General features: G+C 47.3%; 1 protein-coding gene across 15 annotated transcripts in view; it reads right to left on the bottom strand.

The window, feature by feature from the left end:
- Positions 1–256: 256 nt before the first annotated feature.
- The window catches only part of L1CAM (L1 cell adhesion molecule), a 96,274-nt gene continuing 80,189 nt past the window's right edge, over positions 257–16,341 (bottom strand). For 3 of the 15 annotated variants that reach the window (XM_083592361.1, XM_083592368.1, XM_083592372.1), the window contains 4 exons: positions 12,894–13,025; positions 11,121–11,193; positions 8,351–8,362; positions 257–2,435 (listed from right to left, as the gene is read on the bottom strand). In XM_083592361.1, the coding sequence (XP_083448487.1) occupies positions 2,207–2,435; positions 8,351–8,362; positions 11,121–11,193; positions 12,894–13,025 (446 nt within the window). In that variant the 3' untranslated portion in view covers positions 257–2,206. The remainder of the gene's footprint in view (positions 2,436–8,350; positions 8,363–11,120; positions 11,194–12,893; positions 13,026–16,341) is intronic. The other 12 variants (XM_083592369.1, XM_083592371.1, XM_083592375.1 and 9 more) reach the window with 5 other exon arrangements.

Below are 16,341 nucleotides of genomic sequence, written 5' to 3'. Positions count from 1 at the left end.
CACCTGCTCCCAGGCCCCTTTTTAATTGGCAATGCCAGAGGGTGAACCTGGGATCTTAGGCATGAAAGGCATGTGGCCCACCACTCAGCTATGGCCCCTCCCACAGCACGATGCCACCTCTGTTCTGGGCAACTGTCACTGAGAGAGGTGAAGAGTGTGCTTCGGATTGGCAAGAGGAAAACCGGTTTGGCTTTAGGGACCCCAAGAGAACACGCCTACCGTGAGCCACATTTCCCCATCATCACTCCAAGCAAGCTCCAATTCCAGCATTTATTTACCATTTTATAATTCTGTTTATATATACATATATATATATATATTAAAAAAGCCATTGAGAGAGAAAGGTAGATAGCAACAGACCCGACAAAAGAGAAGGATACACAGGGCAGGGAGGCTTGGAGCTGGGTGGGGGAAGGAATCACAGAGTAGGAGGAAGGGGACTTTTCAAATGTTTTTTCCTTTTTTTTTTTAAATTCCAAGCCACCTAAATAGACCAACTAGAAGACTTCAAAACACCAGTCCTAAGATACCTAAAACAAACTCGAGCACAAGGGTTCGAAATATTTACAGACCAGGGAAAAGATGGGGTTTATTTTGCGTAGGGTTGCTCAAAACATCAGAGTACTTTTGTTATTATTTTTTATTATTATTTTAAAAAACGTTTTATGCAAAAAAGCAAGGGTTTGCTTCATCCCCAACAAGCAAGAGGGAAAAAAATTACATCAGACAGAGGCTGGAGATGGGGGTGGGGGTTGATTCGGTGAAGAGGCCACTTTCAAAAGACAGAACGTGTCGCAAGGCAGCTGCGTGAGATGCATTCAAGAAGCACAGAGGTTCTTGGGTTTTTTTCTTTTCTCTATTGTTTGTGGGGAGGCTGGGAGTGGGGGACAGAGAAAGAGGAGGGGGTGTCTGTGAAATGGTAAGATATTTGGCCCAGTGGAAGAAACTGTGGGTTTGGTCATCAGAAAAAAGAGGGACATGAATTAAGGTGGCACCCAAAGAGGAAGAAAAAGGAACAGGAGAGATGCACGCACACACACACCCTAAGTGGGAAATTCAGCACCAGAAGGGGACTAAGTTCTGGCAATGGGTTTCAAACTTTGTTCCCAGGGGTATAAGCTGGGGCCTCTTGGAAACTAATTTGGGGATTCCTCAGTGAGTCATGGCAGCTAGGTTTCTCCTGAAGAACCCCTTGCTTATGACCACCAATCTTCCACTGCGATGCTTAGTGTGGACCCTGGACCATGTCCCAGAATGCTTGGCAACGCAGACCTCCACGGCAGATGTGCAAGAATGCCTCAGCAGACAAGCCTCGAGACAGAAAGTTTGAAAGCCACTGGTCAAAGGGAACTGCCCCCTGAACAAGGCATGGGTTGGGAAATCAAGCAAGCAAGGAGGGAAGGATTGACAGATCTATGCAGTGGGGTTTGGGGGTGCAGCTGGGGCACACCTCCCCTTGCTAGGTGCAAATTTAGGAAACTTCAGTTGGCTTAATCCATGAAAAGAAGGGGGTGCATAGCAGAATCAAGAGACCCACAGCTTTTGAACTTTCCAGCCCACTGATACTCATTCCTTTCCCACAGCCATCTTTTCAGCTATCCCACAAGCCTTCCTTCCTTCCTTCCGCAGGGGCAGGCAGAAGACCCCCATGGACTCCCGGCCCCTATTATTCCACCAGCTGTTCTGTCTGCTTCCCATGTCTTGGGGGGCGGAGTGGAGATGGGACTTTGCAGTACCAGTTAGCACCTGCTTCCTAAACACCTACGAAGAACGAACATTTCTGAGGCTTGGGAAGGGGGTCATCCGTTCTTTTGGCAATTTTGAACCCTGAGCCCCACTAAGCCCCTCTGAGCTTGTCACTGCCCGGCCCTCCCCACCACAAACACACACACACACCCAATTTGGCTGAAGGATAACTGGGTTTTGGGAGAGGGGTGCAGAAAAGAGAGATATGACTTTGCTCAGGGCTGGTGAATAATTATGGGAATCCCCTGATTTTCTAACCCTCCCTGATGGGGTGGGGGGGTCAGCTAGTAAACAAAGGGGTGAATTCCCCCAATTACCACTTCTGCTTGAGCAATTATTATTTCTTTGTTTCTTTCCCTTGGTGAGGAGGGGGTTATCCCTGTGTCCTCAACCCAATAATCCACAGGGAAATCCTCTTCCCCCGGGGTTGGGGGTATCCTTTGGGAAAGTGCCCCCTCTTTTATTCCAGGGCAGTGACCACATTGGTGGGGCTCGTAGCCCCTGAGCTGTCGTTTCCCCCTCCTTCTTTGCCCTTTTGACCGCTGTACTGGCCGATGAAGGAGCCGTCCTCATTGAACTGGACATCCACGCTGCCCCCATAGTCAGCCAAGCTGTCGTCGCTTCCCAGGGCCTTAATTTCTCCATTCAGGGAGGGCTGGCTGCTTGTGAAGGGTTTCTCCTCATTATCACTGCAGGGAGGAAAGGAGAGGGATGAGAAAGGGCAAGAGCAGCAACTGGTGTGCTCTACATTCTGCTAGGCAAGGCAGGCCTCAAAGGGAAGCATACAAATCACGGGTGCAGGAACCTGTGGCCCTCAAGGTGCCATTGAACTCCAACTCCCATCATCCCCGGCCATTTCTTACGTTGGGTGGGGCTGATGGGAGTTGGAGTCCCAACACCTGAAGGGCCACAGGTTCCCCACTCCACTATAAGGCAGCATGCAAAACTGCAAGACTTGAATATTTGGGGGTGGGGAGAAGTGAAGTGCATGCCAGAGGACCAGTCCACACATTACAAATATGGCTTGACACACTGTGGGAACGGCTGTGAGAGAAACTGCATCTGCCGCGCGCTTGTAGCCCTGTCCCCATCATTCAGCCCAGACACTGAGGTCCAGCTCCAAGGTTCCCTCATTGCAAGAAGGGAAGTTACAGGGAACCTTTCTTGGTAGTGGTGTCCTCCCTGTGGAACGCCCTCCCACCAGATGCCAAGGGAATAAACAACTATCTGACTTTTAGAAGACACCTGAAGGCAGCCCTGTTTAGGGAAGTTTTTAATGTTTGATGTTTTCTGTGGTTTATAATGTGCTGGAAGCAGCCCAGAGTGGCTGGGCAACCCAGACAGATGAGCGGGGTATAACAACGAGGAGGAGGAGGAGGAGGAATAAGTCATTTTAGGGCTTATCCACACTTAACCTTTCCTCTGGAGAGTTCCCCACAAAAACCCGCTCTTTACCACTGAATTGGAGCATTGCTCTTCGTTGTGCTTCAACTTTAAAGAGTGGGTTTTCACGGGGAAAGCTCTGGGGCAAAAGATGGAGCTTTAAAGCATGGGAAGAGCAGGGCAAAAGGTAAGCATGGAGAAGCCCTCAGGCAACAGGTTTGGGCTGTCATTTAAGTGCAGCAGAGTGGAAGACAGACAGACCTGTCCCCTGGGGCTTAAGTCACTGAGAAGTAGTCCTGTTTGTTTCAATGGGTCTTGTGCAAGAGAAGCTCTTGGTGGATTGTGTCCCATCTCAGTGGGTAGAAGGAGAATGCACTTTTGATTATGCACTTCAGGCACTAACATGCTCAGCCACAGTAATCCACAGTAATGTGCTTTAAATGTGAAGTGTGTACAAAGCCCTCACAAACATGTCCCTCAGAGCCTCTTTGGAATGTGTGAAGTGCCATAAGGTGAATGAGAATGCCCAAAATAAAGGACTGTTTAAAGCACCAGAGCTCAGTGAGGTAAGGTGGGGAGGGACTTAGTTTCACACACACCCTGCTTTGTATGCAAACAGGCAAACATGTGCTTAAGATGCCTGTAAGTGTCTAGGTTGGCCCTTACAAATGTCATCATAAAAGTCCTGTGCTCCCAAGAGCATCGAATGCTGGTTGTGAGCCTACAACAAAGGAAAGTGCAAAAGAAAATGCAAATTGGGAAGCCCAAGGTTGAGTGCTCTCCTGTGGGACCGGGAGAGGACCTGCTGAAGTCTGTGCTTCCAGGATTACACCCTTGAGGATCGCTGCACGTAAGAGAAAACGAATGTTTGAAATTGGCCCAAAGGGACACATTTTAACATTGAAGAGGAGACTGTGGGCAGGCGGTCAACACATACCTGAGAGATGCAATTGGCTTAGAATCTCAGGGATATGTTTGCAGACATTATCATCATCATTTATTAGTTATACCTTGCCCATCTGGCTGGGTTTCCCCAGCCACTCTGGGCAGCTTCCAGCAGGAGATTAAAAATACATTAAAACACCAGTCATCAAAAAACTTCCCTAAACATGCACAATCTCTCCCCTGCCCCTCCCCCCATGTCCCACATCTTCAGGTAGATCAGCACCATACACCTAAAATACACCCAATGTACATTTAGAGCAAACACCTTCCACCAAAGAATTCTGGGAGCTGCAGTTTAAGGGACGTCATGAGCTTTAAATGTATGGTGTGGCTCTGTCTTTCCTCTTACTGTGAGAAGTGATCCCAATTTGCAATACAAAGCATGGCGAGAGAGAGACAGATACAGACAGACAGACAGACAGTGTAGGCAATATACACACCAAAAATGGGCTAGGCCAAGGATATGCCCCAAAGGGCAATATGTAAGCGTGCAAAGACGAAACAGACAGCAGGAAACACTTTTCAGGCAGGCATGCATGACTGAAACCCAAGCAGAGGAGTGGATGTGGAAAGTGGCAGGAGCAAAAATGCACATAAAGGACATGTAAGAAATTTGTTTTATGGCTGCGAAACATGGGCTGTAAGTGAGCCAGAGATGGCAATGTTAAGATTTCTGCTCCGTGATTGCAGTCATGAGATTGTTGTCTATCACATGACAGTGTATGTTTTGACTCCACAGAGTGGGAAGTGACGGAGACAGGATGTTTGTGTTACTGTGTTCTGTGGACTATTGTCCTTTGTTCTTTCTCTTTGCTGTCTGATGAGAAAGAGGAAGGAGCTAAGTCAAAATGCTCCGAGTGTATTATATGTAAATAAAGTAGATTAGCCAAAATGCTGAGCTACTGAGTTCTGTTATGTAAGCTGCGAAGACTCTGCGGATCCCTAAGTGTGCTGATGTCTGTTGGCATCAGTCGCTGTGATGTTTGGGCAGAAGAAAGCTTTTGAAGCTCCCGAACGATTGACCAGGAGGGAGAGAACATGCCAGTTGGGCATGGGTCTCTGCCAGGGTCCTACTGGACAGTAGGACAGCTCCTGACAGGCATGACTGAGAAGAAAGTGTGGGTGTGTAATGGAGATAAGGCTATGTGTGCTTTAATAATGCAGCAAGGAACCCCAAATGTCATATCAGGAAATGCCAGATCCTGCAACCTGTATGCATCATGCAAACTAAGCAAATCTGCATCTATTTCCTTAGCTCATATTATTTATTCTGACTTTGCTTGCTGTAGGAAGGGGCAATGAGCACCGTGGATCACTGAAGGCCTTACTTTCTGGTCTCATGAAATCCTGTCAATACTCCTTTGGGGTTTGACAATTTCACTAAATGGCTGCTCTATCTTCACAACCATAAGGCCCAGAAACAAGCTCCCCAAACCCATTTAAATAGGAGTTGAGATTCTCAAGATGCTATGTAGCTAGTACCAAGTTCTGCAGTTTTTCTGAACTTGTACAGAATTGCAGATTGCTGCCCAGAGAAATCAGGTTCAAAGGAAAGTCCAATTGTACTACCGGGGTGACATCTGTTAGAAATAAGCAGGCGTACTCAGTCAAGTGAACCCTAGAGGGGCTGAGCAAAGCCCTGGCTGTAGAAGTGTGCAAACATGCCCATGAACTAATGAGGCAGGGACCAAAGTGAATCTCTGTTGTCATCAATTCTGACAAAGCTACGAAGGCCCATGCCCACTGCACACCGCAAAGAGGAAAGCATGCAGGCTGCAGCACTAGGAAAAAGCATCTATTCAGTATCTCCCAAAGGGAGGAAGCAGGGAACCCCAGGGTGCCTTCTGCAAGGCTTAGATGGCAGGTAGCTGAGACTATGCTGCTTTGGTGCTCCAGGAAAGCAGATCAGAACAAAAGTGCAAGGGCTGGAGGGCAAGGGGGAGATTGTTACCTAATTCTAAGCATTGATGAACTTCAAGGAAGGAAGACAATAAGAGAGAAAGAGGTCAAATCATGCACAATTAGCTCTTGGGTCACTTTTATCCTGATGGCATTATATATACGCACACACTTCCTCTCTCCCCTGTACAACTGTGTGCAGTTCCTGTTCATTAAAACCAAGTTTTGCCATTGGTTTCAATAGGAGATGGACTGCATTTCTCCACATGTAACTGTTTCCTTTAGGACACTGGTCTTCAACTTGTGGGTCGCAACAAGAGCACTACCACCATGCAAATATATGGTAAAAGATTAAAAAATGGGTCTCCAAAATTCATGTTTTGGTTACAAGTGGGTCCTGAGTATGAAAAGGCTGAAGGTTCTTGCTTTCGGATATAGCTAAATTCTTGGGTATGATCCACTTTTTTCATGTGCACAGTATCTGGAATCCCAACATTGTTCAAAAATTACTTTAAAGAAAAGGGCTTTGGGAGAAGGGACTACCAAAACACTCTAAAATCAATTCTCCAAATTCATAAAAACGCCATCAGCAAAATAATAATTAAAGGAAAATTGGAGTTCAAAGTTGCATTGTTTATAATTGGCTAATAATGGGTAACAGGTTGTCCAAACTTTGCCTTTTACAACAAGCTTTAAATTGTACTTCTAACGGGACCTCTTGGAATGCTTGATTCCATTCATTCATACAGTTTCTCTTATGAGCAATTTTGTAGTACTGAGGCAGCAGTAGCAAAAGTCAAATTTACAAATGCAATGAAGAATGTTTTTATACAATCTGAGATGTTAATGTTGAATTGTGTGAACGTTGCACTGCTCCAGTAGCACACACCTGCTCTTTCCTAAATATATAATTAGGAGAGCTGTATCTTTAGTAGTTTCACTGACTGCCCATTGCAGTTCATTATGGAAGAGTACTGCATGCTTCAACTGATTGACTGAATTTATTTATAAGCTGTGCCCAAAGAGGCTAACAATAAATATTCACTTATTATCAAAATAGAAAACATTGGAGGGTGGGGAAGCTTTGAGATGGGCATATGGGCTCGTTGAACATCTGCTGCATTTCCTATGTTGGTGTTCATTGTTCAAAGCTCTAGGAACTTCAGCCGCTTGTTAGCTGAAAAGGATTATTGGCTGAATTTGGAAAATGTTGAATTGTTGCTTGGCAACAAAGAAAAAAATGAATGAAAAATGTGCAGCTGAAAATATAGGGGATTTCGTGCTCCACCCCCGCAAATGTGGTCATCAGTTTTGATGATTACTGAATAGTGATTTTATATTCTTGAGTGTTTTCTTGTTTTGGTGATCAAAACCCTATCTGTCTGTCTAAAAACAATCAATAAAACCAAAGTAGGAAAGCAGATAAGAAGATAAGATAAAATCAAGTTAAAACAACCACAGTTCAAAAAGCCCTGCAGCTAGCTAATGGAGAATGCCTTTTGAAAAAGCCAAGTCTTCACTCAGCCACCATCCCCAGCAAAAAACCACAACCCAACAACACGGGGGGGGGGGGGCAGAAACAAACGATCCTCAGGAAGTGGATATTACAGTGGCTCACAGACGTGCCACATGATCCTATGCATGCTTGCTCAGTAGTTAAGCCCACTGTGTTCTATGGGGTTTAGATGGGTTGGTGTGGATAGTACTGTCCATTCCCTACAAATCAGAGCATCTGTCATTTGAGCCTTGCCTCAGCAACACATTCACAGGCCCTTGTTAGGCAAACCAGCATTTCCTCAGACCTCCCTCTAGGGAAAATAACACTGGCCTATCTGCCAGAGCAGTTGCAGACACGCAAGGACAATATATGTGCTTTTTTGAACACGTGAAGGTTGCATTCCTACGCATGCTTACCAGGGAATTACCCCCCCCAACCCCAGTTGGATTTACTTCGAAGTAAACATGCTATGGCATTGTGAAGCCTTCATCCCTGCAGGATTCCAGACATTTATCGCATAATCTGCATATATATATCCTCAGGGTGGAAAGATCAGGCATGTAGCATTTCAAGGGAGATCTACCAAGAAATTAAAAGCCATTTTCACAAGCTAACATTAATAAGACTGCCTGTTAGTCTGGAACTCATCACTGGAATGCTAATGCAAGGCAGACAGTAGAAGAGAACAGCATTTAAAATGTAATCTGTCTTGACACCTATTTTTCATTTGGATTTGCAAAAGATGAGGAAAGAACAAAGCTATTTAAGGGTCATTTGTGGATAAAGACAGTGAAAAAGGGAGGGAGGAAGCAAGGGTGTGTGTCCTTGTCCAGCCCCACCTTCCTCAGGCAATATGCAGTCCCCAGATATCCCTCTTACCTCTCCAGGGACCTCCATTAATGAAGCAAGAGATGGGGGAGAAAAGAGAGAAAACCAGCGTCATATTTCGAGTTTCCTGCAGGGGACTAAGGGCAGAAATGCATATACTAAGGCTATGTTGTACTGTGTAATTTGGGTCTATAGACTGCAATAAAGGGTCTGTGTGTAAATATACTAAGGGCTTCTCCACACTTCCTCTTGTTCCGTTGTTACCCACCCCAAAGGAAAACCGCTCTTCAGAGCTCAATTGAAGCAAATGGCAATCTGCTTTTCCATGGATTTAGGGCAGCAGGGCCAGTTCCTCAGCACTGAGTGCTGAACTGGGGGGGGGGTGGGCACCAGAGGGTGTTGCAACTATGGCATAGAGCATGTGCCGAACGGAAGGTGAAGGCTAAATTTTGGCCTCGCACAGAGTGCCACGGAAAGTTGAAAGCCCAAAGTCCTCCCCTGGCTAAAGAGCAGGTTTTCCCTGGGAAAAGTGGGGCAAGGGGATAACTGCTCAGATCTGTGCCCACAAAGTGTGGGTCAAGGGGAAACCGCTTGGACCCATGCTTCCTAGGCAGTGTGGGCAAGCCCTAAGAGGAGTGAGCAGCATGCTAAACATCAGGAACCCTATTTATGACCCCTCACTTCTGCCGACCTCTCACCCCCTAACTTACCCAGGGACTCCCTTCTTCAGTCAAGCCTTTCAAGAAGCCTCACCAACCTTTTATTGCATCCTTCCCCAACCTAGTGCCCTCCAGATGCTGTTGAGCCGCCACCATCTCTGATTATTGGCTGAGGATGATGATGGTTGCAGTCCAACAACCTCTGGGGACACAAGGCTGGGAAAGGCTACTCAACTGATTCCTCCGCTGACCTCCCCCTCCCTCTCCCTCTCCTCACTGCTCCCTGTCAGTCCTTGACTGCTTTCCTATCTTGTCTATTGTAGATTACCAACCCTATACAGAAACAGCACAACTTTGTCAGTCTGTAAAAACCCCCAGCATCCCACTAATGCTCTATCAATGGAAATACTTGGTGTGGTAACTCAGGTGCCAACAAGATCTCCTGGCTGCCCTGATGTGTAGCACCATCAGAATCTCAATCTCACACTTACGAAACTGGATTATTGCAGCAACCATCATTTGGCAGATGATGGTGTTTTGTACAAGAAGATCACTCACCGGCCACCACCGTCACCCTTACTCTCTCCTCCTGCTTGGTCAGTCCCTGAACCTACCACCAAGGAAGAGGGACTGATACTCAAGACTAGGTGTCCAAATAAAAACCCCAGCATTTGATTTACATGAAGGTAATCCAAATCCTCTGCCAAGATAAGTGGGATTTCTACAACCTGTATACATTATGCAAATTTGAATGACATCTTACTTAGTTTATTTTTCTTTTTATAGTCATGGAGGGGGAGAAGGAACTATTCAGGGCACTGAAGTGAGGCACAACCCACAGAAGTACATACCGTATTTTTCGCCCTATAAGACGCACCTAGTTTTCAGAGGAGGAAAACAAGAAAGCAACGCAAAGCCTCTTGAGCGAAGAGGCAGGAGCGCCCCCGGTGCGCTCAAGAGGCTTTGCATGGCTATCCCAGAAGCCAGAAGAGCAAGAGGGATCAGTGCGCACCGATCCCTCTTGCTCTTCTGGCTTCTGGGATAGCTGTGCAGCCTCTTCAGGGCAGCGGGATGAAGGCTCCCCGCTGCCCTGAAGAAGCTTTGTGTGGCTAAGCCAGAAGCTAGAACAGCAAGAGGGAGCACTGTGCAGCGATCCCTCTCACTGTTCTGGCTTCTGGGGTAGCTGTGCACCCTGCATTCGCTCCATAAGACGCACACACATTTCCCCTTACTTTTTAGGAGGGAAAAAGTGCGTCTTACAGAGCGAAAAATACGGTGTTTGCAACAATAAGGGCTAGAAACTTGCTTCCTTTAAAAAAAGGAAAAAAGAAAGCTTGAGATTCTTAAGGAAGCTGAGTTCTGTGGCCAGTATCACATTCTACTGCTTTTCCACATTTCTGCAAAACTACACAGCCCTGCTAATATCTCACAAGGTTTGGTCACTGGGATTCCAAGCACAGGCTGGATTGGTCATGGTGTGACTAGGTAGACTAGGTGTGTGGCAGCATCAGAAGCAGGCTCACTTCAGTAAATATCTTGAAGTGTTGAGCATGGGCTCTACCTATTCAAACACCCAGGCTTGTTTACATCTCGGATGGGAGGATAAAGGAAGAGCATAAGAAGAGGAGCCCTCCTGGATCAGGCCAAAGGGGACCCATCTAGTTCAGGATCCTGTTCTCACAGTGGCCAACCAGATGCCCACGGGAAACCTGCATGCAGGCCATGGGCGCAACAGCTCTCCCTCCTCTCCTGCCGTTTCCAGCAACTGGCATTCAGAAGCATCACTGCCTCCAACAGCGAAGGCACAACACAACCATCAGGACTGGAGGCCATGGATGACCTTATCCTGCATGAATTTGTGCAGTCTTTAATGCCATCACTGCTCTTGGATGCAAAATAAGATAGTAAAAAATAAATCCCAGAATCTGTTTCTCTGGCCACAAACAAGTGCAGCCCTCTAAACCCCACACTTTCCCAAGCACAGGGGTCCAGGCACATGAGGCCACTTAAGTTCCTGGGGTTCAGACCTATAGAAACCACATGGATAAACCTTGTGGTCCTGGAGAGTGGCTGCCTTGGCCCTGCACGCCTTTCCCACCCCTCCCTCCCTCCTGAGCCCAGGCCGGCTCGCCCTCGGGCATCTCCACTCCCCAGCCTCGTACCTGTACTCCCCAAAGGTCTCGTCCTTCATAGGCCTGGCCTCGGAATCCACCTGAGTGTCTTCTTTGTCTTTCACTAGAGAAGAAGAGAAAACATGTCAAATGAGGTGAAAGCCTTGAGGGGCAGGGGACCAACCAACCAACCAGAGCAGAGCAGAGGTTTGGAACTAGGGACTGGGGTGGGTGAGGTTAGTGCAGAAGGTGGCCAAGCAGGCAGGGAGATGTTATTAAGAAAGAGCAGAGGAGCAGCACTGCCTCTCATTCTGAAAGACTGCCTCTCCTCTGCCTCACGGAGGTGCTGGGATGGGAACTATGGGGAAACTGCAGGTTGGGGGGAACCTGTGACAGACGGTTGTTAGAGAGCTGCCCCACAGCTCTTGGGGCTGAGTGGTTATCTGAATGAGGGTTTAGCCATGTGGGCTGGAGATGGAAAACATGCCTGCCCCCCCACCAGAGCATTGAGATGCGCACTATGGAAATATTATTGTCCAGGGGTCTCTATAAATTCATTTCTTTTGTCCCACAGCCATCTCAAGGCAAATAAGCTTTGAAGCATTATGAAAGATGCCAAAGCTCTTGGATCAGAGATGAGTGGAAGCATCTCTAGATAACAACGTGCTATTTTTAATTTTTTTAGGGGGTGGGGAAGTTATTTGGCGAAGTTATTCAATGTAGTGCTCTTACAAATGTTCCACCGGCCCAAGCATTTCAGTTTGCCAGATGAAACCATCTCCCCTCTCCCTCCCCCAAGCCCTGTTCTCAGGGTTCTCCCAACCCCACCCCCATGCTATCTGGGAGGGGGAATCCCATTGCACTAGCAGGAATCATTGTGTTGGCTCCTGCCAGAGTAACTGTTTAATTTACCTTTCTACAGTAGTGCCTAGTTTGTGCACACACTCACACACCCCTCTCTAGCCTCCATCCAGGCAGGTAAGTGGCATTATGAGACTTCAAGAGCACACAAGGAGAGAGTGCAAAGCAGGGTCAGTGAGGGGTGCAAGAGGGTGGCTGGGGAGAATTCCAAGGGGCAGGTAGAGAAGCCCGGAGAGCTGCATTCGGCCCCTGAGCCTGTGGCCCCCCACGCCTGCTCAGGGGACAGCAAAATAGTAATAAGAGCATATGAACAACACAAAGGTAACGCCAGTTTTCAAAAGCCTCAACTGTTTTGGCTTCTCTGCAAGGAGCCCTGGGAGCTGCAGATATGAGAGCATGCTGAGAAGCTGGAAAAGGCATTCTCACAAAGTGCAATTCCCAGGCTACCTTAGGGAAGCAGTTACCATGAAAACAGCTTATGCCGGTAACACATGCGTGTCCTAACCTAAAATCTGTCTCTCCAGTACGTAATGCAAAGATGGGGAACCTCTGGCTCTCAAGATGTTACTGGTCTGCAACACCCGTTATCTCTGACCATTGGCAACGCTGGCTGGGGCCGATGGAGTCCAGCAACATCTGGAGGGTGTTCTGTTTTCCCTCCCTGTTTTGGACTTACCCAGCCCAGTGGGTTAAATAGGGGACTTGAACTTGGATCGCATGAGTTCAACTCCTAGCTCAACTATGGACTTCACTCCGTGAACTCCATCAACTCCCCCATCTCTCAAGCTCAGCATCCTTGTCTGTAAAATGGGAACGATAACAACCTACCTCACAGGAGTGTTGTGAGGACGAACGCCACCAGGCACACTAAAAGTGCTATGTAACTGAAAAGTGATAATAGCCTGGGGGGTGGCCCACGGGGGTCTGCTGCGAGGTGCTAGGGTGGGGCTGGGGGCACCTCACCCGAGTACTTGCCGCCCTTGCTGCGCTTGATGAAGCAGAGAAGCACCAGAACCAGGATCAGGAGAACGATGGCGCTGACAAAGCCGATGAACCAACCTTCCGCAGCAAAGCTCTTCTGGAAATCCTCAGGAACTGCAAAGAGCACAGAGAGGAAATTCATGTTAAAACTTTTGAAGCCGGTGAACTCTGAAGTGCTTTCGCCTGTTGCACAGCTTAGCAGAGTATAGCAGAGTACTGCAGCGTTTCTTAGGCAACACTTGAGATTGCCCAGGCAGGAAGACAATCAGGAACAAAGACTGATGACTACTAGTAACTTGATTCTTGTAGTTTATTATACACAGCAGTAAACATACAAGTCTATCTACAAGTTACTATTTTACAACACAAAGTGCTGGGCTGGGGCCCACCTGTTATATTCAATGCTTTGATGCTTTGCCCATCTCTAAATTCTGACTCCTGAGAGACGTTCCTCCCAAAAACATCTGACTGGAATGTGGAATTTCCCCGTCATGGTGGAAATCCACCAAGTAAGTATGTCAAGATCAGGCTGCAGAGAGAACAACTTACTGTTATCTTGGCAGAGCCGCACTAACTCCTAGAGAACACCGAGGTTCTTACCATATACCCCTGCACAACCTGGGTTCAAATAGCACCTGCATATATCTACACACACACACACACACACACACACACACACACACACACACCAGCTGATTTTGTGTGTGTGTGTTTTGAGATCGGGGGATTAGACCCATCTTCATGCAGCAGCGCATAGGAAAGTACATTCCGTTCATACATGGAGCAGGTCATTCTAAGAAATGCCACCCATATTATGCTGGTTCTTAAATGGAGGAGCTTGCCTTATTAAACACACACAAACACAGGCACATACCCCTCTACATCCAAAAATTTACAAAATCTGCTCCACGCGTCTGGGGTTAAGGGTTCATTGGCTCCTGCTGGAATACTTCCTCAGAAATGCTGGAGCCATTTGCACCTATCAGTGGGCTGGGTCACTAGTTTCTCTTGTGATAGGAATTTTATGGTCTTAGATATATGGCAATGTTCATAACTGCACATGCATAGATCAACACAGGAAGGCCAACCTGGAACCATTTTGATTCCTAAATGTTTTCTCTGCAAGGTCAAACTGGAAAAGTCTCCCCATTGTCTCTTTCCTCACAAATCTGTCTTAAGGACACATTTAAGATATGATTAAGGTGTGAGCCTGTGACCTGTCCCAGGAAATAAGTATTTTACCACTACAAAAGAATGGCCAGGCTCCCCAGGCAATCCAATCAAGTAACTTGCCAGACAGGAGATAAACTGGGACAGGAGAAAAACAACATGCAAATGTTCTGTTTCAGACCGCCTTTTCTGGGATGTATCTGAGGGGTGGTCTTAGGTTACACCCCTTCTGTGATGAATGCATAATGTTTCTGGGGGTGGTCTTGATCTAGAGGATGGGAATTTCAAAAGTCTTTATAAGCCCTTGCACAGCATTTTTGTGGGTCCTCCGCCTTTCCTGCGAGTGAGGGGAGCACCCTGTTGCAACAGATCAATAAAGATCAAGCTTACTAGCTGCTTTGCTTCTCAATATTCTCTGGTTGGCCTCTGTTATTCTCTCCTACCAATAGGGAACCTATGTAAGGACTCTATATGGGCTCTTGGATACCCCTTAAGGGAAAAGGGCATATTTTTTATTTACAACACTCTCGAAAGAGAAACATCCCTTTTCTGCAGTGTTCTCAGCAGTATCGTGAGTGGACCAGCTGGTTGGGAAGGGCTCTCCGCCCATGTATGGCAGCTAGGGGCATTTACTCACAAATTCAGGAAAGAGCAGCATGGTTAGGACAGCAGCCTGGAGTCCTCCCTAACCAAGCACCATCTCTAAATGAGCAGAAGGGCCTATGCAGCCCCATATTGAGAAAAATCAGCCGGGTGCTAATGGCTCAAGAGGCTGCCTGCAACCCTCCACATACAGGCAATTAAAAGATACGTAGGAAGCTGCCTTATATGGAGTAAGGGGATTAGTCCATTCAGTGCTGTCTACGCTAGGGTTGGGGAACTTGTAGACCTTGGCTGGAGCCCACTCCAGTGACTGTTGGGCATGGTGGGTGGGGCTGATGTGACCTAGAGTTCAACAACATCTGAGAGTCACAGAATCCTTACCACTACTCTAAAGCTGACTGACAGTAGCTCTGCAGAGGGGTCTTTATCCAGACCCCTCTGGACTTATGAGGAATTGAAACTGGAACCCTCCATGTGCAAAGTGCGTGTCTACCATTGAGCTACAGCCATTTCCTGCATCGATGGGTCTACTCAGACACCCCAAACATGGGGTGCTTACACATTAGCTAACAGCTTGAGAGAACAGAATGGTTTTCACCAACACACATACCAAGATGTTTAAGCAAGCACCAGGCAAATGCATCTGTGCTATCCCATTCCCACAGCTTGGGGAAAAGGCAGTGGAAAGCAAGCAATATACCGTATTTTTCGCTCGATAACACGCACCTGACCATAACACGCACATAGTTTTTAGAGGAGGAAAACAAGAAAAAAAAATTCTGAATGAAACAGTGGATGTATCATTTTTGTGCTTCATGCTGCGGCCACAGACATGTGATTTGATGGTGAGTTTGGGGTAGCCCAATGCAAAGATCCTGAGGATCCATGTGGATCCATGCTTTGTAACCACGTTTTTGCACCATTGCAGCCCCAGGCAACAGTGGGTGCGTGATTTTTTTGGTGCAGGCTGTAGCCATGGACATGCTATGTGATCTGTTGGTGAATTTGGGGTGACCCAATGCAAAGATCCTGAGGATCCATGTGGATCCATGCTTTGTAACCACGTTTTTGTACCATTGCAGCCCCAGGCAACAGTGGGTGCGTGATTTTTTTGGTGCAGGCTGTAGCCATGGACATGCTATGTGATCTGATGGTGAATTTGGGGTGACCCAATGCAAAGATCCTGAGGATCCATGTGGATCCATGCTTTGTAACCACGTTTTTGCGCCATTGCAGCCCCAGGCAACAGTGGGTGCGTGATTTTTTTGGTGCAGGCTGTAGCCATGGACATGCTATGTGATCTGATGGTGAATTTGGGGTGACTCAATGCAAAGATCCTGAGGATCCATGTGGATCCGTGATTGGAACCACGTTTTAAGTAGGGAGGGAAGGAAAAACATAGAAGCGACAAGGAGAGGGGTGTGCAGAGAAGCAGCTGGCTAAGAATGCAGGAGAGGGGTTTTACCGGAGGGAGGAAAGGAAGGCAAAAGTCCCCCCCCACAAGCCAACCAGCTCTCTCTCTCCCCCCCCCCCAACCTGCATGTTGCCTTCGAGTCCCAGACGCTTAGAAGGAAGGACGCTCTGCTTGCCTGGAGGGGAGGGGTTTTCTCTGCTCTTTGTTCCGTTTGAGCAAACACAGTAAGGAAACAGAAGCGGG

The sequence above is a fragment of the Podarcis filfolensis genome, assembly GCF_964270895.1.
Source record: "Podarcis filfolensis genome assembly, chromosome: 17".
Lineage (NCBI taxonomy): Eukaryota > Metazoa > Chordata > Lepidosauria > Squamata > Lacertidae > Podarcis > Podarcis filfolensis.
The sequence above is the reverse complement of the archived record's forward strand: the minus strand, read 5'-3'. Positions and strand labels throughout refer to the sequence as shown.